Genomic DNA, 23,948 nt, shown 5'->3' on the forward strand with positions numbered 1-23,948 from the left:
CATTTTGGTCAATTCCTCTGAAAATTCAAGATAGACACAAAACTGCATTCATAACACAGGAGGGCCATTTCCAATGGACTTGCTTCCCATTTGGACTCAAAATAGCTCCAGCAATTTTTCAGAGAATATTGGGAAACATCATAAGAAAATACAAGATCTCTGATTTTGCAGTAAATTTTATAGATGACATCATAGTCTTTTCAAGAACTTTTGAGGAACATATAACACACTTATCAAAATTGCTGGAGGCAATATTAACTGAAAGGTTCCGGCTAAAATTTTCAAAATGCACCTTTGCAAATAATCATGCGAATTATTTAGGTCACAGAATAGAAAATAATTCAGTAAAACCTCTGAAAGATTATTTAACGGCTGTCAAAAATTTTCCAGTCCCAGAAACAAGAAAAAATATACGTCAATTTCTGGGAAGAATAAATTTTCACCACAAGTTTATACCACATATTGCAATCATTCTGGACCCATTACACAACCTATTGAGAAAGGACGTACAATTCAACTGGTCAGAAGAGTGTCAAGAATCGTTTGATAGAATAAAATCACTAATGTGCTCAGAACCAGTCTTGAAAATTTTTGAGCCGGAGGTTCCAATTGATATTTACACAGATGTAAGCATCAAAGGAGTGGGAGCTGTGCTAAAACAAAGAGATGAAAATGGAGATAGTAAGCCAGTGGCTTATTTCTCAAGAAAATTAACTGAGGCCCAAAAGAAAAAGAAACCGATATACCTTGAATGCTTGGCAATAAAAGAAGCCGTAAAGTACTGGCAGCACTGGCTTATGGGAAAAACATTCATAATCTACTCCGACCATAAACCCTTGGAACACATGAACATAAAGGCTAGAACGGATGAAGAACTAAGGGATTTGACATACTATTTATGCCAATATGATTTAAAAATAAAATATAACCCGGGAAAATCAAACCAAGAAGCAGACTGCTTAAGTAGGAATCCAGTTCTAGACCCTTATGAAGACACAGAAGATTTCCTGAAAGTGATGAATTTAATAAATCTAGAGGATATAAAAAGTGACCAAAATAAAAATCTAAATATACAACGTGATAAAAACAAACTGACAAAAAAAAAAATGAAATTTACCACAAAAAGACAAAAAAAAAAGAGAAAAAATCGTATTATCAGAAGATTTAAGTAAAAACCTGATAGAAAATGTACACAAAACTTACTGCCATATTGGAAGAACTGAAATGCTGAATAAAGTAACACTATTTTATACAGCAAAAAATCTCATTGAGAACATAAAAAAAATCTGTGATACTTGTGAAACTTGCAAAAAAAACAAATCAACAAAAAATCTAAATATGGTTTGATATCACACTTGGGGCCAGCGTCATATCCTTTTGAAATTATATCTATCGACACCATTGGAGGTTTTGGTGGATCTCGTTCAACAAAAAAATACCTACATCTTCTCGTTGACCATTTTACGAGATAAGCTTATATTCTAACATCAAGAAATCAAAACTCCAATGACTTTATAAAATTAACCAAGAATGTGACACAAAGTTACAGCATCAACATGATATTAACAGATCAATATCCTGGCATAAATTCGAAAGAATTTAAGGAATTTCTAAAAGAGAAAAGCATCAAAATGGTCTTCACTGCTGTTGATGCACCATTTTCTAATGGTCTCAATGAAAGATTAAATCAAACTCTGATTAATAAAATACGATGCAAAATAAACGAAAGTGAGAAAAAAATCGCGTGGACAACCATCGCACAAAAGTGTGTAGAGGCTGTGACGTGGATTTTTCTGCACCTCGGTTACTCGGAGCAAATAACCGGGAACTTACCGCGTGCACAATAATTTGGCGTCCACGATGTACCCTGGATCTAAAACAATATCGCAAAGTTTTTGTTGGGCGCCTGGCGTGATTAACACGCCTCGAAATCATTCATACGCTATTCCTCGGGCATATGCTCGATAGCTCAGTACCGCGGAGAGGGGAGGGGTAATTTCTGGAGAGAGAGAGAGACACTCGAAATACACACGCTATTTAACAAAAGTAAAAGAAAATCTTATATTTCATAATAGCGGTGATACAAAACAAAAGAAAAAAAAATATAATTCAAAAATCGCTCATCGCGAGTCTAAAACTAAACATAGAATTACACGTAACCTACTCTATTTCTTACTCTAATGAGCTCGCGGCTCCCTAACTAAAACGTCACTCGACGATCGCAACATCCTCATGCGCAATTCTCAAAACACAAATTCGCCATTTGTTCTCCATGGCGATGATTGCTCGAAACGAAACTAAAACTAATTATTCAACGGTGCGCCGTCAGGTCTCGCAAACTAAAACACCATGCTCAAACTTCTCGTCTCAACTGCTGCGCAACGCAACGGCAATTTCGACTATACATCGCCTAACCTCGACTAAACACTATCTTAACTAAACGTAAACTTAACTAGGTGCAAGCACCACTATATTTAACTTCAACTAAACACAAGCTCAAAGTAACTCAACTAAACCTACATTATCTTAACTAACGGGTACGGAACTCAATGCAGGCGCAACTAAACGTAACCTAAACTATACGCAATCGCAACGCATCCGAACTTAATTCTTTTCAAAATTCCCCAAAACGTTACCCGCTAATCCGAGCACTCCAATTCGGTGCTTCCCGACCTACTCGAGAGGTGACACAAAAGAAAACGATAACGCGGCTCGACCCGATACAGCGAAATTCGGCTATACTTGATTTCACTAACGAGAAAGATTCAACTAAAACCCGTGACTCTACTCAACTTTTTCAGAAACTCAAAATTTACTTTACTCTAACTCGCGTACTCAGGCTACGGTCATCAAGCAAGAGAATCGGCAAAAGAATTTCGAGTACTTTTCTATAACGCAAATCCAAAACGGCTATCCGTTACTCGGCAAGCCTTTTCACAATTATGCTCGAAATTCAATCGCAGAGATAGAAGCAGCGCTTACCTTCTACATCCTTGCAACCCCCTTTCCATTCCCTTCGCGATTTTTGGGCGACTCCATGGCTTCGCGGAACTCCCCCAAAACGCGACTACTAATCACGACCGCCAGAACTAGAGTGGTTTCCAAAAACCTACCACCTGCCGCAACACGGACCCTGATACGCCATCCCACACGTGACGTCATACCCCCAAGAATACGCAATAATCGATCCGTCATCGATTTCGTCGATCGCGCAACTCGAGGCGCACCTTCGATCGCATCGCTGCGCAGAACTTAAAGCTAGCTCGCAATCTCGTCCTCCGCGCAGCTCCATGACGTCTTGGCGGTGAGCGTGGTGCTCCCTCGTCGCTAGTCGGTCCGTCGCAAGTTCGCTGGTCAATTGTTGGCGGGGTGAAGGGGAAGAGGCTGCGGCGCGCCGGCCGCCAGCGGGAATCGCGTCCACCTTGGATTCCCTCGATGCGGGGATCTGCGTCGGCTCCCCCTCCGCAGCCTCGAGATCCTTCCTTCGCAATTGTTGCTAGTCCGCCATTTTGCACTTTCCTCGAATTCGGTGTCGACTTCTTGCCTGATGCCGTTGTAGCTCGAAAAATAAAAAAACAAAAAAAACTGAAATATCTTACGCTGGTCGCTAAAGTGTCCCCTCTCGTAGTTTCGGATGCGTGACTCTAGTCCTGGCGCTCTTTTCCAAAAACTTCGCGACTCAATTTCGGAAATTTCTAAATTTTTGTTTCCGCCCAGGGTTCAAGGAGCACCTTGTAACGGGCATCAAAAATGCCACGTTACAAGGCATATAACAAAACAGAACACACAATCACAAAATTCGCTCCAAAATACCTACTGGAAGGCGAAAATGTAAATATCCTACCACAAGAATTAAAATCAAAGTGTACAGATGATGATCTGAAAAGAGATAGAAAACTAGCCTTAAAAACACGATGAAGTCTCACAACTATAATAAAGAAAATTTTGATCTGCATCGAAAAGAATTAAAGTTAAACGTGGGAGACCGAATTTACGTGGAAAATGGAAATCGACTAAATAGGAGGAAACTAGACGAATTGAGGATTGGACCATGTAAAATACAAAGAAGGATTTCCAATTCAATTTATGAAATCGACACTGGACACAGAAAAACAGAATCAAACCTCTTTCATGTTACAAAACTAATACCGGTGTTGGATGAGCTCTGAACAATTACTTTGAGTATTACCCATAATTGTTCTTATCCCAGGGGGAGGAGATGTAAAGAAAATCACGACACTCGTGTACTTGTGTCATTGCTTCTCTCAAGTTTTGAATCTACCACGTTACCGACGAAGGCCACCGATCGATGGCGCGGTAGAGCACGGGCTTGGGGAGATGACGAGCAATTTTGGAGAGAGTAAAATTGAAAAAGAAAATATTCAACAACGTTGAAAGAATAAGATAACGGTTATTACAAAACGTTTATAGTGAAATAAAATACTGGAATTAAAAGCTTTAAATGTTGTTTCTCTTATTTTTACAGGCAAGAACTGAGGTTATCAGTGAATTTTGTACATAGTGTAAATAAAACTCTTATTTTTACAGAGAAACGCAATTGAGTTTTTATTCTAACCTAAAAACTGGATGCGGAAAAACTTATTACACACACATATATATATATATATATATATATATATATGTATATGTTTCGGCAAAGTATCGAATAGTTAAATGTGTATCTCGCGACACTCAAAATCGTCCTCGCACATGTACGCACACTCGCGTGCAATGTTTACTTGCCGTCTCTGCGTCAAATCTCGCCGCTTGCCCATGTCGCGACTCAAAACCTATTAGCTGTATCTCATGTTTTGTCTACTGTCTCGAAATCATGTATGTGCGTAATCTATGTGTTCTCTCGCTCTGTAAAATCATCACTCTCTGTAACGTTCTCTTGCGATACGGTTTGTATCGCCACATCGAAACCAATAAAAGTCCCGTCTATCGGTAATCATTATCTCTCTCCATCTCAACATCATTCTCGTTTCATTTACACTCGTTTTCATCACTAATTCGCGGATCTCACATCGATAATCCATATCCTTTTGCCATCTCTCTAAACATTCTTTGGTCCTTCGAGCCGGATCAGTCGCGAATCGAATCGGAACATTCGCAAATCGAGTCGAATCTTTCGAATTGTTGCGACTTACGGGAAAACGAATTAGCCAGTGAGTGAAACGGAACTATCGCGTGTGCATCAAGTTGTGAAGGTTCACGTTATCAAAGTGAACAATCTCGTTATCGGTGAAAACCATCAACAAAATTTAGTCGCGTCCGTTAAATTCAAGCGTTCGGTTTCCTCTGTAGTGACCGTGACTAAGATCTGAGCGTCAACAACACCGGTCTCTCGAAGTGTAAATCGCGTCGCGCTACTATCAGTGTGTTTGTGTCTTGTTCCTGAAAACTCAGTTCGTCGCGTGAGTTCAAATCCTCTCGTACATCAACATGTCGATCGAAGAACATATCGAACGTCAAAACGACTACATTTGGCGCATCTCTCGTGCCGTCGACAACCTGCGCAAGCTCGGCGAGGCAAAAATCACTTACGAGCAGGTGAAGTCGCGGCTTGATGCGTTGAATTCAAGTTGGAATAAGTTCCAAGATGATCATGAAAAGATCAGCGAGATCAAGTTCGCAGTAGTAGGGGAGCCCAAGAGGCTAAATGGTAAGTCACTTTAGCGCTGCGAGAACCTATTGGATCATAAAGATTAGATACTAAAAAGAAAAAAAGTTCATATGATATATGCTCTTTTACTGCCGGGGGAAGTAGGTACTAATTTTTAAAAATGTAAAAAAAATTTATTGTAAAAAAATACTCGAGTGCGTCAGACATTAATATCGTATACGCCCTATGTGCTTCCGGTAACAGAGAAGTATTAATCTGCCGGCTTACAAGTCGGGGGTGGCAGCACGAAGGGGTGGAAAATGAAAAAAAAAAAAAATTATTTAAGCTCATCAGATATCAGGGGGAATGTTAAGTGACCTCTAAAAGGTATCCTATTCAAAAGACTGACGATTTGGATGCAGTCAGAACTCACAGTCGATTTTTGAAAATGTAAAAAAAAAATAGTGACCTTGAAATACTCAAGCTCATCAGATTTATATGCGGACAGTTCAGCTCGATGTCCTTGTTGTGCTAACCTATAATCTGATAATTATGTGGAGGAATTTCATTGTTCTGACAGCTTAAGGTAGTACCGTGACATGTAAAGGACACCGATAGTCAATGGCTATTGTTTTCTTTCTCACTCACTAGTGCTGTCTTTCTTTACCGACTATCGCTCACTTACTTCCACTCACGTGAACCATCGCAAGTCACCGACTTCAAAAATTATTTACAAAAAAATAAATACTGCTTGTTAATGTTTTTTTTGAAAAAAATTACTTGTTATATCCTCAATTAATAATTCTCAGTTTTTGAAAACAATCCTAAGAAAAATATGGCTGTTACTAAATAAAATAACTTTTAACTTTTTTAAAACAAATTAAACAAACCAAAGCGTCACAAATTTACGAACACGACCGCGTTGTATTGTGATCAGCTGAGATGGCATCATGGCCGCAGAAAGTGGTGGGGGGATGGTGCGAGAGAGTGAGAAATAGAGAAAGAGTGAGAAGGGGAGAGAGGCGCGGAATGGGAAATACATAGTTCTCAGCACTTGCACGTACCTCACTTTATCAATAATTTTAGCTTTTTTACGTTGTAGAAATCGTCAGATTGAATTGTAGCCGTAATTTTTACATGATTTCCTTCAAATTAAAAAAAAAATAACCGCGCTCGAATACTTCCAGGTGACGTTTTTTTTTTGCTAACTAATTACTCGCTTATTCTCTTATATCATGATCAAATCGTCAGAATATTGAAATTGACGCTTTTTTCCATGTAATTAACTTACCTTCTATTAATCTGACGAGCTCGAATTAATTTGAGGATCGATTTTTTTTTACTAATCTGATTGGCTACCCTAGACGCACCCTTGTATATTAAGGGTTCATATATGGTGGTCGTTCATAACAGGGTGCAAGGTTTCCTCCCTTATATTGTTCTGTCGGGCTTAAATAAAACCCAAAATCCCCTTTTGGGCTCCCCTACTACAACAAAAGGTGATCAACTCGACGCGATCAAAAAGCTTTCGTACTTCGCGGAAGATTATTACGGACTGTGTGAAGAGAACTTCTTGAGTGGCGAAGGAGTGATGCTTGATCTTCTCGAATCGCTAAAGCCTGCGCCTGCAGCAACCGCGCAAGCCGCTGCAGCTCCTCAAGACGCACCACCAGGAGGATCATCAAAACGGTTACCGCGTATCGAACTGCCTACTTTAGCGAGCAGCTATTCAGAATGGAAGCCGTTTCACGACCTCTTCTCGTCGATGGTTCGCGAAAATTCGCAACTTTCCGAAGTGAAAAAGCTGCACTACCTCAAAACCAGTGTGACTGATGAACCGTTACAACTCATCAAAAACATTTCTCTCACTGCAGAAAACTTCCCTCGAGCCTGGGAAACTCTCGTCTCATGATACGAAAACAAGCGGCCTTTGACTGATTCTCATCTCGCGACACTTTTCGCGATTCCTCGTGTCACAAAAAAATCATCATCGGAACTGAAGAGCTTGCACAGTGATACTTGCGAAGCTCTTGGCACGCTCGAACTTCTCGATAGTCCCGAGAAATTAGTGGATCACATCATCGTGCACATGACGATTCGCAAGCTCGACCCAGCATCTCTCGAAGAGTGAGAGAAAAGTGTCAGCGAGAAACTCGAGCCCCTCTTGTTAGCGGAGCTCAAGGCTTTTCTCATCGGTCGCATCCACACTCTCGAAGCCGTGGAGCAAGCTCATGCTCACAATCAAATCGCGACGTCAAAACCGCACTCATCGCACGGAAGGTCGAATCTTCAGACGACAAGGTCACATACGGCGCAATCAAAAGAACAGTCGTGTGCTTGTTGCAAAGGCAACCACTATATCGCGTTCTGTTCGACCTTTCGCGACAAATCTCTCGATCAAAGAAGGGATGTGGTTTCTGCGAAAAAGCTTTGCTTTAATTGTCTCGGTCCACATCAGCAGAAGGACTGTCGATCCAACAAAACGTGTCGCGTATGCAACGGTCGACATCATTCCTTGATGCATCGAAACTCTTTCTCAATCTCGACTGCTGCCAACAGCGGCACATCTCAAGGACAGGCCGCAGTAGCGCAACCTGCAGTGCAGAACGCACCGATCTCGAACAGCGCCTCTCAGGTGAGCAACCACTCAGCTCAGCCTACAATGATCAAGCGCTCTCCAGTTCTTCTCGCCACAGTGCAATTGATCACCTCGAATCCGGAGACTGAAGAAAGAATCATCGCTCGCGCTCTACTCGATCAAGGATCTGATAGTTCATTCATCACGGAGTCGCTAGCACAACAATTGCAACTACGTCGGCATCAAGCAACGATACCGATCATCGGCGTCGGAGCTCATCAATCGGCAGTGACTCGCGGCATCGCGACACTGCAATTCCAATCTCGTGCTCATACCTCGTTCTCGTGTCAGGTGAAGGCACTCGTGCTTCCAGGACTCACATCGTATCTACCCTCATTTCGACTTCTCGTCGAAGACTGGCCTCATCTACAAGGACTCAACCTCGCGGATCCAAGCTTTGCACATCCCAGTCAAATCGACGTAATTCTCGGAGCTGACATCTACATCAACATCATTGGTCAAGGAGTTCGAAGAGGAGCACCAGGAACACCAATCGCGCAAGAAACTCAGGTCGGTTGGGTCCTCTCCGGCTGCGTTTCAGCGGAAGCAGCAAGCCCCTCGTATGACGCAGTCCAAGGCTTCCAATGCTTCCTCGATCACAAACTGCTCGATCTCGTGCAGAAGTTTTGGAAGCAGGAAGAAGTGTCGAAACCTTTAGCACTAACTTTCGAAGAAGAGCGTTGTGAGCAACACTTTCGCGAAACGGTTTCTTGAACTGCGTCCGGTCGTTACGTAGTTCGGCTGCCGCCCAAGGACAATTCGGTAGAGCTCAGAAACTCGCGGAATCCCGCGCATCAAATGCTCCTTCGTTTGGAGAAACGGTTCGGTAGCGACGCGAAACTCAAGGAGGCTTATTCGAGCTTCCTTCGTGAATATCGTGAACTCGGGCACATGCGTCGCGCTATCAATTGTGACGTGGTATTTCGTACCCCGTGACTTTGTTTAATTATCGCATTCCCCTAGGTGCAGATATCGCTAAAAATAACGAAAGCACGTCTGAGGCCATTACTCCAAAAATGAACGACTAATTATCTTTAAGTAGAATTCTCTTTACTAAGCTAATTGTATGCTATTTTCTAATTCTGTAACGCTCTACGAGAACCATCTGCGAAACCTTCGCGTCAAGATACCAGGACACTGCCTGACAGGGGTCACGTACCAGCTCAACATCGACCACCAACGACTACAGACGAAAGAATACCGCTGAAACCACTCCCGATGGATGCCTATCTAGTTGTCGAACAGGGTCGTGCGTGATGCACAAACAGTACCTCCAACTATTTAAGACTTATCGGCCAGGAGCCGAACCACGAATGAACGCTTCTACCGCTCGGATGCATCGTTAGGCGGCGTACAGGGCTGTGCGTGAAAAACACAACAAAGCCTCCCGTCGACGATACTTATCAGCCTGGAGCTGAACCGACCCTAACATCTACTAAGTCGTTGACTATCAAATAGAGGACGGTTTTCTCTTCACGAACCGTCCTATCGAAGGACTGCGGCGTGGAATAGGCTAATGATATGCTGACCACGTGGATCTGGTGGATCTAGTGTGGGGATCCGGGTTGAGGGCCATCACCACCAGATCGTTCCGGCATGAGGGCTTCAATTAATGAGGGCCGGGATGCAGCGCCGACGAAATAACTACAACGGGGAGTACCAGTAAAGCAAGGAGTGAGTTACAGTCGGTCGCAAGTCCAAAGGACCGGTGACGTAATATTGCCGCACACCTCAATATCGCAACACATGAGCAGTACGACCCCCCCCCCCCTCTCGCCGGCGATACCGCACAGCTGAAGGAAAACATCTCTGACCACCTTCCGCCGTCCCGATACCTCGATACCTGTCGTCGAGGGAGAAGAAAAACAAGCGGCGACGGATTATTGCCGCCTACCCGTAGACCAGACCTACGCGACCTGCTGGCCCAATTAGAACAACGCACATTTGAGGAAGAATCACGTGAGAGCAGCTCGACGAAAATCAGGATCATCGCTCACCTCGTCACTATACGTTCAGTTATCGCTAATAGCAGACGTGCTTTTCGTTAACTCTACTTCATCTTCCGTTAATTGCCGACGTGTTCTTATTATCGCTACGTAAGTCGTCATACCGCTATCGTATCGTATTCTCTAGCACCTGTTAGATCTTCTTTTACGTAAGTGAGGTTCCTTTTCTAGTTTGTGAAGCCACGAGAGTACTTGCAATACATCGTACCTTTGCCTTTATCTCTTTCTCTCTTTATCTTGCAGTTGGTCTGCTTGAGCCAATTTGGCTCGTACTCTTTCTGTCTTTATCTTGCAGTTGGTCTGCTTGAGCCACCTGAGCTCGTACCTTATTCTCTCTTATCTCTTATCTTGTCCCTTTCTCTGTCTTATTGCAAGTAACTTTACGACTGGTTGACTATTACTTACGCATTGTAGTGACTATTGCTTTATTTTATTGTCTTTCTCTTCTGGAATAATTTGAATGTCTAATATCGCTGTCTAGCAGCGCGTTCCGTTAAAGGATCAATTTTTATCTTAGCTATTGAGCATTGCTATCTCGTTATGTTTTCTCTGATTAGTTCGTATCTGTCTCTTCACCTATTACCGTTGATTATCGTATCTTAGTGAGTGTACCGCGGGAGCGATCCTACATCGCTGCGCGGTCCCGCTCGTCGTTCATTCGACATTGGAGTATTGTGCCGTATCGCATAACATCTTTTTCATTCATTTTTTTTCGCTAATATCGCTGATCGTAGCTGTCCGTAGTCTCTTTGGTTTGCCGTACGTTGCATATTAATTATCTTGAATATTGTTTGCCTTATCTTGAATTACCTTTTATCGTACCGAATATTATCTCTCTTTCTCTCGCACTTACCGCAAACTAGAGACTACGTATTATCTGTTAGTACCTATAATTTATGATAATTTTCTACTTGAACTGTTGCTTGAATTTATCTTGTAATTCATAATTCCCTGTCTGCTTATTTTTGATCATTCTGGTAATGTGATAACTATTAAAATTGTTATATTTCGCATGTGTTTATAATCGCTTCTCATATTTTGTTCAGTGCCTGAGCGTCGTTTTGTGCCCGTGTCATGGCGATCTCCGTGCGAGCCGCGCTCGAACGATTCGTCTTCGCAGGGATGCCAAATCTCGCGTAGATGAGGAGGCGAGCGCGCATCACGCATTTTTTAAAAACAGTCGAGTTAAGTCGTCCGTCTAGTGACGATCGTGAGTGACGCCGTGCGTTCTCTTGTACCACGACCAAAAGACGAGAGGCCCAAATATCCTCTCGTATACGTTCGCTCTACGGAGTAAGGTAGATGAGTACGGCCCGAGTGTCTCTCATTCTACACGGGACCGAGTGCCCATACACGCATACCAAGGGTCTTGCACCCTTCCATCATACAACGAGCCCGAGCGCTCTTGGTGTACTACCAACACCAATCATACTCTCATACACGTTCGCTCCTCGGAGTAAGGCAAATGCAAATCATACGAAATTCGATCGAATCGAATAAAACAAAAATCGCAATACGAAACGCACTCGAGATTGCGGTGGTATGAGCCAAACGGGCTGTAACCGACATATACCCATTCATATACACAATCGACACATGCTTTTATACGTTTACAAATACACGTTCATACTTCGTGGGTTTTTATGCCGCAAGGTTTTTCCCACAAGAGCCAATAAACATTCATAATTCGATGGCTCAAACGCGAGAGTTTTTTTTATTCAAGAAACCTCAACCTCTATCCTTCATACTAATAAAAAAGGTTCAATTCAAAACTACGAGGCAACTTCGCCTATGAAGAAGCTTCGACTATACATATTTTATGGTTTATTTGCTTACTGCTTAACTTAAGTACGGTATATCTTTTTCTGTTCTGCCTATTCATCATAAAACCGTGTTAATCATTACCATTAGTATCGCGAGCTTGCGCATATTTCCCGCTTATTCGGAAAACGTTCCGTTATATGTTAAATCTCTCGCTTAGCTTTTCTCTGGCTGTAAATATTGTTAATTATCGCATTTATAGTAATTGTATCTCAATCTCTTCAGCTGCCTGCTTGTCATTAAACTTATCGCTTCTTACTTAATATATTTGATACTATTCCTGCTTCACCTGTTTCTTATTTTATCTATTGGATTTGACCCCGCCCCTCTACCATTATCTTGTCTATCTGAGCGAACTGTGCAAAACCGTCGTAGAACCTGACCTTACCTTTATCTATTACCTTTACCTTTACCTTTATCTTTGTGTCTAATTATCTATTTTTGACGCATGTGCGTTTGGCGCCCAACAATCGTATCTTTCTCTCTTATTACCTCCCTCTCTATCTAATTATTCAGGTTAGTGACTGCGCCGTAGGGTAACCAATTATCTCGTTTCTATCGTTTTACCATCAACATAACAAAAATATTGGTTACAAAATATACCTGAAGACAATTCCCGCGTGTTTTATCTTCCCCATCACCGTGTAGTTCGCGACAGCAGTTGAACAACAAAGTTGCGTGTCGTGTTCAACGGGTCTTAAAGAACCAACCTTGGACTCTCTCTCAATGACAATCTTCTCGTCGGTCCAAAAGTGCAAACCGACCTCGCGGACGTTCTGTTACGCTGGCGACAATATCCAGTCGCGTTCTCATCAGACATCGTCAAGATGTACAGACAAATTTTGGTCCACAATGATGACCAAGATTCTCAGTGAATCCTCTGGAGGAAAGAACCAGAGCTATCGATCGAAGAATATCAGCTGACTTCGGTAACGCATGGTCATGCAAGCGCTCCGTATCTCGCGATCGGTGTTCTTCATCAACTCGTTCGGGACGAAGGTAAGCAGTATTCACTTGCGAGCCACGTCATTCTCGAGAACACGTACGTCGACGACATCCTCTCAGGAGCAGAGGGCGTTGATCAAGGTCGCTAGAAAATCAACGAACTCAATCAATTGCTCAAGGCGGGCGGCTTTGAACGTCAAAAGTGGAGTTCAAGCCACCCAGAAACTCTCGTTGACATTTCTCGAAACCATCAAGAGATCGCGATGCATCTGAATCTCGATCAAAGTCCATTCTTTCGGGCTCTCGGTCTTGCGTGGAGACCAGACATCGACGCGTTCGCGTTCTCTCCGCAAATTCATCAAACTCGGGACAATTTCACGAAACGAAAAGTCCCCTCACAAACCGCACAGCTCTTTGATCCTCTCGGATGGCTCCCGCCGATCACGATCAGAGCCAAAATCTTTATGCAGGAATTGTGGGCACTCGGTTTCGACTAGAACGAGCTGCTCTCAGCTTCATTGTCCTCGCAATGGATCGAGTTTCTACAAGATCTTCAAGGCATTTTAGCTATCACCATCCCACGATGGATCGGGTTAGGTTCAGCATCTCTCGGGATAGAGATCCACGGTTTCGCGGACGCCTCTCAAAGTGCATTAGGCGCAGTGATCTACGCGCGAACGTATATCAACACTCACGAAGTGCGCGTTTCACTAGTGTGCGCGAAAACTAAAGTAGCGCCGCTAAAGAAGGTGACAATTCCTCGTCTCGAACTCTGTGCTGCGAATCTTTTCATCCGGTTGATGTGTCATGTGGAAAAAACTCCTAATTTCGAAAACTCCCCGGTTTATCTGTGGACGGATTCCACAGTCGCGCTCGCGTGGATCAAAAGCCACCTATCGCGGTGGAAGGAATTCGTTCGTAATCGCGTAACGGAAATCTAAGAGTTCGCGCGCGCTCGTTGGTATCACATCTCGGGTTCTGAAAACCCCGCTGATCTTGCGTCTCGTGGTGCATCTCCGGAGCAACTCCAAATTCAGAACTTTGGACCTTCGGACCATCCTGGCTCTCGAAGCCTTCGGTCAATTGGCCATCCTCATCTCCGCGACTGGAAGAAAACATTCATCTCGACGAAAGAATTGGGCTGTCGACGCACATCCCAACAGCTAAGCTGCTACAAATCTGGGATCTCGTCGATCGCAACTCAAAACTATCGACTCTCCTCAAAGTTACATTATTGTGTAAACGCGCAGCAAATCGGTTCCTCGCGAAGACGACATCGAATCGCGTAAACACGTCTATCACTGTCAGACCGATCTCTACTTTCGAATTGAACGACGCCCATCTCTTTTGGACCAAGGTGACCCAGCAGGCGTACTTCGCAGAAGAAATTCGCCAAATCGAGACAAGCTCAAGTCTTACTCGAAGTCATCCACTATCGCGACTCACGCCGTTCATCGATTCGAACGGATTCCTCAGAGTCGGTGGTCGACTGAATTACTCATTGCTTTCGTATGACGGAAAGCACACGTTAATCTTCCCTCGCGAATCATTGTTCTCCACATTGATCATCGATCATCGTCATTGGTTGACGCTCCACGGAGGTCCGCAACTTACTTTCGCCACAATCCGACAGCGGTACTGGATCCTGGGAGGAAGAGTACCGATCCGCATGTTCATACATCGTTGCGTTCCTTGTGTGCGTCATCGCGCCACTCTCAGCAGCCAACAGATGGGCCAACTCCCTCAGTCTCGAGTCACGCAGTCAAGGCCGTTTCTTCACTCTGGCGTTGACTACGCTGGTCCATTCTCGATTCGAGCCTCTCGCGGAAGAGAAGCGAAATCATGCAAGGGATGTATCGTTATCTTCATCTGCTTCACGATCTCGGCTGTGCATCTCGAGCTAGTTTCGGACTACACGACGGAGGCATTCATCGCGGCGTACAAACGCTTGACATCTCGACGAGGAATTTGTGCCTCGATCGCAAGCGATTGTGGAACGAATCTCGTCGGCGCAGACTCAGAACTTCGCCGTCTTTTCGCTGCATCGTCAAAGGAGTTCTCAGAAATCGCAAGCATCCTCGCATCACACGGAACCCAGTGGCGGTTCAATCCTCCCTCCACGCCTCATTTCGGTGGAAAATGGGAAGCGGGAGTGAAATCGGTCAAATTTCACCTCAAACGAGTCATCGGAGAATCTACTCAAACGTTGGAGCAATTCGCGACGTTCCTCACGCAAGTAGAAGCTACGCTCAATTCTCGATCTCTTTGCGCTATGTCGGACGATCCAAGGGATCCAAGTGCCTTGACTCCAGGACACTTTCTCGTCGGCTCAGCATTAAACACAATTCCTGAGTCGTCACTCATCGAGGTGCCAGTTCAACTGCTATCGCATTGGCAACACTCGCGTCAAATGCTGGACCATTTTTGGAAACGGTGGAGTACGGAGTATCTTCAGTCCTTCCAAAACCACTCGAAATGGCAGACTTATCACGGGAACATCAAAATCGGATCCATCGTCCTCGTAAAAAACGAAAATCTACCTCCATTTGTGTGGCCGCTCGCGAAAGTGATCGAAGTGCATCCGGGAACCGACGGTCTCGTTCGCGTTGTGACCGTTAAAACGAAATCCTCCGTGTTAAAATGTCCAATCGTGAAATTGCGTGTGCTCCCAGTGTCCTCTTAAGACAACTATTGACTCTAAAAATTAATAGCGCACGGCGGGCGGCATAATCAAATTTCGCGAGCGTTGCCGATAGCGAAGCGGGGGGTATGTTTCGGCAAAGTATCACATCAGTTAAATGTGTGTCTCGCTACACTCAAAATCGTCTTTACGCATGGACGCACACTTGCGTGCAATGTTTCCCTGCCGTCTCTGCGTCAAATCCCGCCGCTTGCCCGTGACGCGACTCAAAACAAATCAGCTGTATCTCATGTATTGTCTGCTGTCTCGAAATCATGTTTGTGTGTAATCTATGTGTTCTCTCGCTCTGTAGAATCATTACTCTCTGTAACGTTCTCTTGCGATACGGTTTGTATCGCCACATCGAAACCAACAAAAATCTCGTTTATCGGTGATTATCATTTCTCTCCATCTCAACATCATTTTCGTTTCATTCACAATCGTTCTCATCACTAGTTCACGAATCCCACGTCGATGATCCATATCCTTTTGCCATCTCTCTAAACAATATATATATACATATTGTTACAAAGGGTGAAATCACCCGGTTCGCCCCCTCTTTAATGATCTAGTAGTCAGCATAGATAAAAGACGTTTATAAACCTCTTATGTCTTTCAAAAGAATAAGGTTGCTGCGTCAACCAACATTATTGCAAAAACAGTCTTGTATTTAGGAAAGAAGTTCGTGACCAGGAGGTAGATTGAAGATGAAGTTTGTCGAAATTCCGGTCAGGAAGAAGAAAGTTTAATACTTTCAAAGACGTGAGAATAAAAATCGACGTTTCGGCCGGGCCCTGCCGACCATCCTCAGGAATAATTTCTATAATAATTAACAAAACAGGATGCTTCAAAACAACAATTCTGAATTGAGAGCATGGAAATATGTTCAAACGAATATTTGTTGTTGTACAAAATCGGTGAAAAATTAAGCAGTTGCAAGAAACTTGTCTGAGTGACAGTTTTAGGTTAAGTGTCAAATTTTAAAGAATGGTTAAAAAGAGGAAAAATTGGTTGATGAGAAATGAAATGTGTCAGAAAAATTCTTAATAATAATATTTATAATAATATTTCCATGCTCTCAATTCAGAATTGTTGTTTTGAAGCATCCTGTTTTGTTAATTATTATAGAAGCTATTCCTGAGGATGGTCGGCAGGGCCCGGCCGAAACGTCGATTTTTATTCTCACGTCTTTCAAAGTATTAAACTTTCTTCTTCCTGACCGGAATTTCGACAAACTTCATCTTCAAAACAGTCTTGTTTCAGACTTTAAACGAGAAACACATATCTTGCATTAAAGCATTTTCACAACATTTTATTCACGCTCTTGATTTCGTTTGACTTGATAATTAAACTCGCGGATCCATATTTATTTTCCGTAAAGTCAAAGTACGTTACATTGGTGTCAGAAGCGGGATCTTGAGTTTCTTCTCAATTAAGTCAATTCAGTGCGTGAAATAGACTATGAACAACAGTCGTTTGACGCGCTTACGTCGAGGGGAAAGTAGCGGAGAAGAACCTTTTGTTATGAAGAATCCGCGGGTCCCTGAAACGATTCCTGCACCTTCAGTGGACTCTTCACCTGTCCCTACGATGGTCTCAGTTTCACAAATCGACCTACTAAAGATTATGAGCCAACAACAAGAAGCCGCCGAACGATATCAACGGCAGCTTCTGGATACGGCTACTCAACAACAACAACAACTTGTCCAGTTGCTTCAAGAGCAACGAGAACAGCGGAGGCTAGATAGAGAAGCTCAAGAGCGTTCCGAGACTAGTCTTCATGAACTACTCCGGACGACTGTGGCATCTCTTCAGGCTGTTCATCAGGTGAATGGCTCAGGAGAACCGGCTGTCACCCCTCGAGGTTCCAGAGTTGTTACTCCGCTTCCCTCTCCTGTTCCCTCTCCTGTTCCCGTTCCTGCTGTTCAGGAGGTCCAACATCCAGGACGATCCCAGGATGTTCCTGACTCAAGGTCTGTGCCTTTTATTAGGGGAATAGATGAATCCCCAATTGGTAGAGTAATAATTAATAATAAGGTTGACTTTTCCGAGTCTTTGCCTCACGTTCAGCCTCGTTATTCCCATTTAAGCCAATTAAATAATACAAGATTTTCTGGGGTTGCTTCTCAAATTAACGAGAAACCTTTTTATCCTTTAAAACTGCCAATTTTTGATGGAAAGATTCCATGGGCAGATTATGAACGACAGTTTAATACGATTGCAAAACATAACCAGTGGGACTCCGCCATGAGGGCCCACAGTCTTGCCTCTTGTCTTCGAACGCCGGCTTTGAATGTTTTAACGGCATTGTCTGAGGAAAAATTTACCGACTATGAGAAACTTAGCTCTGCACTCAAATTGAGATACGGAAATGACCACTTGACGAAACTGTACACAGCTCAATTACAGACCAGAAGACAAGGACGAGACGAAGACCTCGCGTCTCTTAGTCAAGATATTGAACGGCTTTCTTGTATAGCTTTGCCAGGTCACGAGCCGTCTCCTAATTTATTAGCAACACAAGCTTTCTTAAATAGAATCAATGATCCAGAAATTAAAATGGCCGTTGGGACATCGGGTCTCACTTCTCTGCGGGAGGCAACGGCCAAAGCCCTCGAGGTAGAGGCAATGAGGAAACAATATTTTGGGTTGAACAAGCTTCGTCGGATTGAGGTGTCTGAAAACACCTCAGAAAGACGAAGTTTTGAACACTCGGAGGAGCCAAAACCTCAAAATTATAGAAATAAAAATAACAATAGTAATTTTAAACCAAGAAATCGAGGTTCTTTTCAAAACCAGCAAAACAAGCGTGTAAATAAGAACGCGGTCATGACAAGTCAAACCGGCTTGACTTGTATATTTTGTAAAAAAACAGGCCACGAAGCCAATCATTGTTTTCTAATTAAAAAAATTAGTGGAAAACCGATGCAAGGCTCGAATCCAAACTCTTATAATTGGCCTAAGAAAAATACAGAAATAGGGGAAGCAAATCCTCAGTCGAGTTCTTCAACAGGAACTCACCCAAAAAACTAATTCCAGATGATTTATCGGGGCGAAAATCATCGCAGATTGTTAGGAGTAAAAACCCTCTTAGAGAACAGTTTTCAATTGGAAGTCTACGACAGTCTGGTCTCTACGCGCGCGGTACTGTAAATGGCGTCGATTGTCTATGGGTGATAGACATGGGCGCGGAAGTAACCGTAGTTCGATCGGATCACTATCAATTCGATGACCAGATTGTTCCCTCTTTTTCTCTGCGAACAGCCACTGGAGAGACGACCCCGGTTTTGAGACAGGCTACTGTCCAAATTAACCTTTTTGGGTGTATCGACTCTCCGCATAAGGTTTTTATAGCAGATATAGAGGATGAAAGTATTTTGGGAATAGACTTTCTTACAGCTCATAACTGTGTTATCTCGACTAAGAGAAATTCACGAGCTTCAAACAATCGCGAAATAACTCTTTGTACAAATAGAAATGGAATTTACTGGACTCCTCCTAGAATTCGGGAAATAGAACTTTAAAAGGATGATTTGCAACAACATTTCCCTTCACATTTACAGAGCCTTGTTGAGAAATCTTCGATTTCGTTAAATTCAGCTCTGGTAGAATCGTTGAAATCTCTTTTGCTAGAATTTATAGATTCTTTCGCCAAAGATAGTGGTGATAAGGGCCGATGTACTTCTGTCAAGCACAAGATCGACGTCGGAGAGAGTTCACCAATAAAACAAGCTCCTCGAAGACTCGCTCTCAACGCCCGAGAAGAGGTGAAGAAGCTTGTGGAAGACATGCTAAAGAACAATGTAATTGAACCATCGTCTAGTCCCTGGGCCTCACCAATCGTCCTTGTTAACAAAAAGGACGGATCCAAACGATTTTGTATCGATTACGGGAAGCTGAACGATATAACGAAGAAAGATTCTTACCCTCTACCCAGAATCGACGAGACACTCGACCTGATAGCTGGCGCAACTTGGTTCAGCACGATAGATCTTCAGAGCGGATACTGGCAGGTCGAAATGGATCCTCTAGATAAAGAAAAAACAGCTTTTGTTACGGGTTTAGGAGGATTATGGCAGTTCAAGGTTGTGCCGTCTGGTTTGAGTAATGCCCCGGCTACCTTTGAACGAATGATGGAGGCTGTTCTCCATGGGCTCACTGGCAAAATATGCCTCGTTTATTTAGACGATATAATAGTTTTTGGCAAGAACTTTGAAGAAGAAGTTCAAAATCTCAGACAAGTTTTCGCTAGGCTGAAGCAAGCAGGTCTGAAAATGAGCCCGAAAAAATGCCATCTGTTCCAGAAAGAAGTAGGCTTTCTGGGACATATCGTTTCAGCACAAGGTGTGAAGACCGACCCATCCAAAATAGAGAAGGTTTCTTCTTGGCCGACACCTAAGAATAAAGAACAAATTCAAAGCTTTTTAGGCCTTTGTACGTATTACAGAAGATTTGTAAAAGGTTTCGCTAGTATAGCTAAACCTCTCCATCACTTGACCGGAATCAAGATTCCTTTTGACTGGACCCCGGAATGCGAAGAGGCTTTCAAGAAATTGAAGGAAAATCTTATTTCTTCGCCGATTTTAGCTCATCCAGAGGTCGAAATTCCTTTTATTTTAGATACGGATGCATCTCTTTCAGGAATAGGCGGGGTTCTGTCACAAATTCAGGGAGGTCAAGAGAGAGTGATAAGTTATTTCAGCAGAGTTTTGAGTAAAACCGAGAGGAATTATTGTGTCACTCGTAGAGAGCTTTTAGCTGTCGTTAAGACCGTACATTTTCACCATTATCTGTACAGTAGGAGATTTTTGATACGTACAGATCATGCTTCTCTCAGGTGGCTACTTTCGTTCAAATCTCCTGAAGGTCAGGCAGCTAGATGGTTAGAAAGGCTCGGTCAGTACGATTTTGATATTCGTCATCGAGCAGGAATTCATCATGGAAACGCCGATGCTCTCTCTCGAAGACCCTGCGAGGAAATGCCAGAGTGTAAACAGTGTGCACGATTAGAGAAAAATCGTGACCTCTCTCTTATAATACGGAAGATTTCTTTCGAAAATAACCAGGAGGAATGGAGAAAATCACAACAAGAGGACGACACTTTGAATCAAGTGAAGTCTTGGAAAGAAGCAGAAACTCGCCCGGACTGGCAGGATATATCTTTAGCCGAGCCAGATTTGAAAATTTATTGGGCTCAATGGGACTCTATCCTTTCAATTGATGGAATTTTATACCGAAAATGGGAGTCTGCAGACTTGAAAGAAATCAGGTGGCAACTTTTGGTTCCCAGGTCACGAGTTCCAGAGATTCTTGCTCTTTATCGTGATTCTCCTGCAGGCGGACACTTTGCTTCAAATAAAACTCTGGGCAGAAATCGCAACTTCTACTTTTGGCCCCGTTGCCGGATGGACGTTGAAGATTGGTGTCGAAGATGTCGAATCTGCACGGCAAAGAAAGGACTCCGAGCGAAAGGACAAAGCTCTCTTCAAATTTACAACGTGGGAGCTCCATTTGAAAGGATAGCGATGGATATTCTCGGACCTCTCCCGATAACCCATTCTGGAAATAAATATGCTTTGGTTATTGCTGATTATTTGACTCAGTGGCCTGAAGTGGTTCCTCTCGCTGATGAAGAAGCCTCCACTGTAGCACAAGCATTCGTTAAAGAGTTTATTTGTAGACACGGAGTTCCTCTAGAACTTCACACTGATCAAAGCCGAAATTTTGAGTCAACCTTAATGAAAGAGGTTACTCAGATTTTAGGGGTTAGAAAAACTCGTACGACTCCTTTGCATCCGCAATCTGACGGCATGATAGAGCGTCCGAATCGAACCTTGCTACAGTATTTGTCGTCCTTCGTAGAGCAGAATCAGACAGACTGGGACTCCTGGATCCCTTTCTTCCTTCTATCTTACAGATCTGCGATTCATGAAACGACGAAACAGACGCCAGCCCTCATGCTTACTGGAAGAAATCTTCGACTTCCGTCAGATTTAGAGAAAGGCCCTGTTCCTGTGCAAAGACAGCATCAAACAGATTATGCCTTTTTATTACAACAACAAGAAATTCATCACTTTGCTAGGAATAGAATTTCTATAGCTTCAGATAAATTAAAAAGTCGTTATGATATTCGAGCCAGAGATTTAAAATTTAATCCTGGAAATTCTGTCTGGCTCTTTCAACCTCGAAGACAGAAAGGACGATGTCCAAAGCTACAAAGAAATTGGGAAGGCCCTTACTTAGTGGTTAACCGGATAAATGATGTTGTTTATAGAATCCGAAGATCCCCTCATTCGCGTCAGAAAGTGGTTCACTTGGATCGTCTTGCTCCATTTGAAGAAGATCAACCTGGAACAGTCTCTCCAAGACCAGGAACATCCTTCGAGGTTAGATCTTCAAACGAACACCCTTGACGACTGTGATCGATTTGGCCTTCTTTACAGTCGGTTATCGATTGGGAGAAGAATTTGCCTTTTGGAATTCATTTGAGTAAAACTCGACCGCTTACCATTATTATAGAAGGAAATATCGGATGCGGAAAAACAACTTTCACTAAGAGCTTTTTAGCAGATCGCCAGGTCTGTACACTTTTGGAACCTCTTGAGGAATATCGAAATGTAGCTGGAATTAATCTTTTAGATTTGATGTATCAGAACCCAGATCGTTATTGCTATTATTTTCAGCATTTCGCTCAAATGGTTATGTTAGACAGACATCTGCAGACGACTTCATTGCCTGTAAAGGTGATGGAAAGATCGATATTCAGTAGCAATTGTTTTTCAGAAGCTCGCCGAAGGTTAGGTAATTTTCGCGACTTCGAATCTCATTTATTGATGAAAAATTTCGATCTTCTCATTCGCTCGTCTGAACTCAGAGTAGACTTGATTGTTTATTTGCGAGTTTCCACAGAAACTTCTTTTGCTCGAGTTAGTTTCCGTTCTCGTAAAGAAGAATCGAGTATTTCTTTAGAGCTACTCAGAACTATTCATGAGGTTCATGAAGATTGGCTAGTAAAACAAACCTTTTCTTATTTATCGGCTTCTGTCTTGGTTATAAATGCAGAAACTACAGCCGATCAAGTTTTCAAAGATTTTTGTACTTCTATGATGTACGGGGGTTAATTCAGACTTGAATAATGAAGAAGTATTCTTAATTAAGAGAAAGACGAAAAACAAAGTTTAATTTTCTTTATTAGAACAAGATGAAAAAAAAAGGAACGAATGGTTGAAACGGGAGGTTACGTATAAAAAAAAAAAAATCAAGTTTCAAAAATTTGTTCTGCAATAATTTTAAGAGCAGACTTAACTTCTGCGCAATCGTTGCAACCTTCGGTGGATCTTGTTACAAATAATTTCTTCCTGCATTCGCGGCAAGTTTTGCTTTCTCCCGCGAAGGTCAAATGCATTTTTTTGTGTTCATGGAAGTTCTTCATGTCCGCGCTGAAATAAATCAAACACGGGGAACTTATATATTTTTTTAACTAAAAATTTGCGTGAAAACTTACCGAGTAACCCAACAGTTTAAGCACACTAGTCCCATTTTGTGTTTCTCTCTGATGGTCTCACCTCGACCACATTTTAGAGTCCTACATTGGTTTTCGAAATAAATTTTAAATTCTTGCTGCGTCATATTTTTTACGTTCTCCCACGAATAGTTCGAAGTGATTACACCCGCATTGATGAAAGCAGAAACGGGGGGAGTCTTTATGATTGACATTTTGTTCAACTGACTAAGACTGTCTTCGATGAGGACTTTTCTTATAATGATTTGTTATTTCTGCGTTGCTAATCAATTTGAAATTTGTTTTCTTCGGTTGTTTCTTTCTAGAAACTTCTTCTCTAGAATCGAGTTTTGTGTCGGACAGGCTTTGGTTTCTTTTGAAATGTGAATAGAGCCACGATTATTTTTTTAAGGTCGATGAGCGATTGCTTGATTTTCACATTTTATTAACCTTAAGTGTCAGTTTTTGTGAGTACTTTTTCAGGTTACTTGACACAGCCTTTTCCCATCCAATCTTTCCCCGATTCCTGAGGATGACTGGTGGTCTTATTTTGAAGAAGGACACAGAAATGATTCAGATAAGATCGTTTCTTTTCTTTTGAATACATATATAATTTATTTTATTCGTGAATTCTCCCAAATTCACTAACTCCCAAATTCACTTAGTGAATTTGAATTGTTATACCACCACTCACATTTGTCCTCCAAACTCTAGGGTGTGCTGTCTCTGAAGAAGCCTTGGATTCAGTCACC

The 23,948-nt window shown here is 42.7% G+C and overlaps 1 protein-coding gene across 1 annotated transcript; it reads left to right on the top strand.

Annotated features, from left to right (window-relative positions):
* Window positions 1-14,744: 14,744 nt before the first annotated feature.
* LOC124309433 (uncharacterized) lies at window positions 14,745-15,698 on the top strand. The gene has a single exon (XM_046773095.1). It carries the CDS (start codon window positions 14,745-14,747, stop codon window positions 15,696-15,698), a length of 954 nt encoding a protein of 317 aa, XP_046629051.1.
* Window positions 15,699-23,948: the final 8,250 nt, after the last annotated feature.

This window comes from Neodiprion virginianus, chromosome 7 (assembly GCF_021901495.1).
Source record: "Neodiprion virginianus isolate iyNeoVirg1 chromosome 7, iyNeoVirg1.1, whole genome shotgun sequence".
NCBI lineage: Eukaryota > Metazoa > Arthropoda > Insecta > Hymenoptera > Diprionidae > Neodiprion > Neodiprion virginianus.

Excerpts from the sequence above, each read along its gene's own strand:
- LOC124309433 (XM_046773095.1), top strand. The coding sequence starts at position 14,745 with ATGGGCCAACTCCCTCAGTCTCGAGTCACGCAGTCAAGGCCGTTTCTT.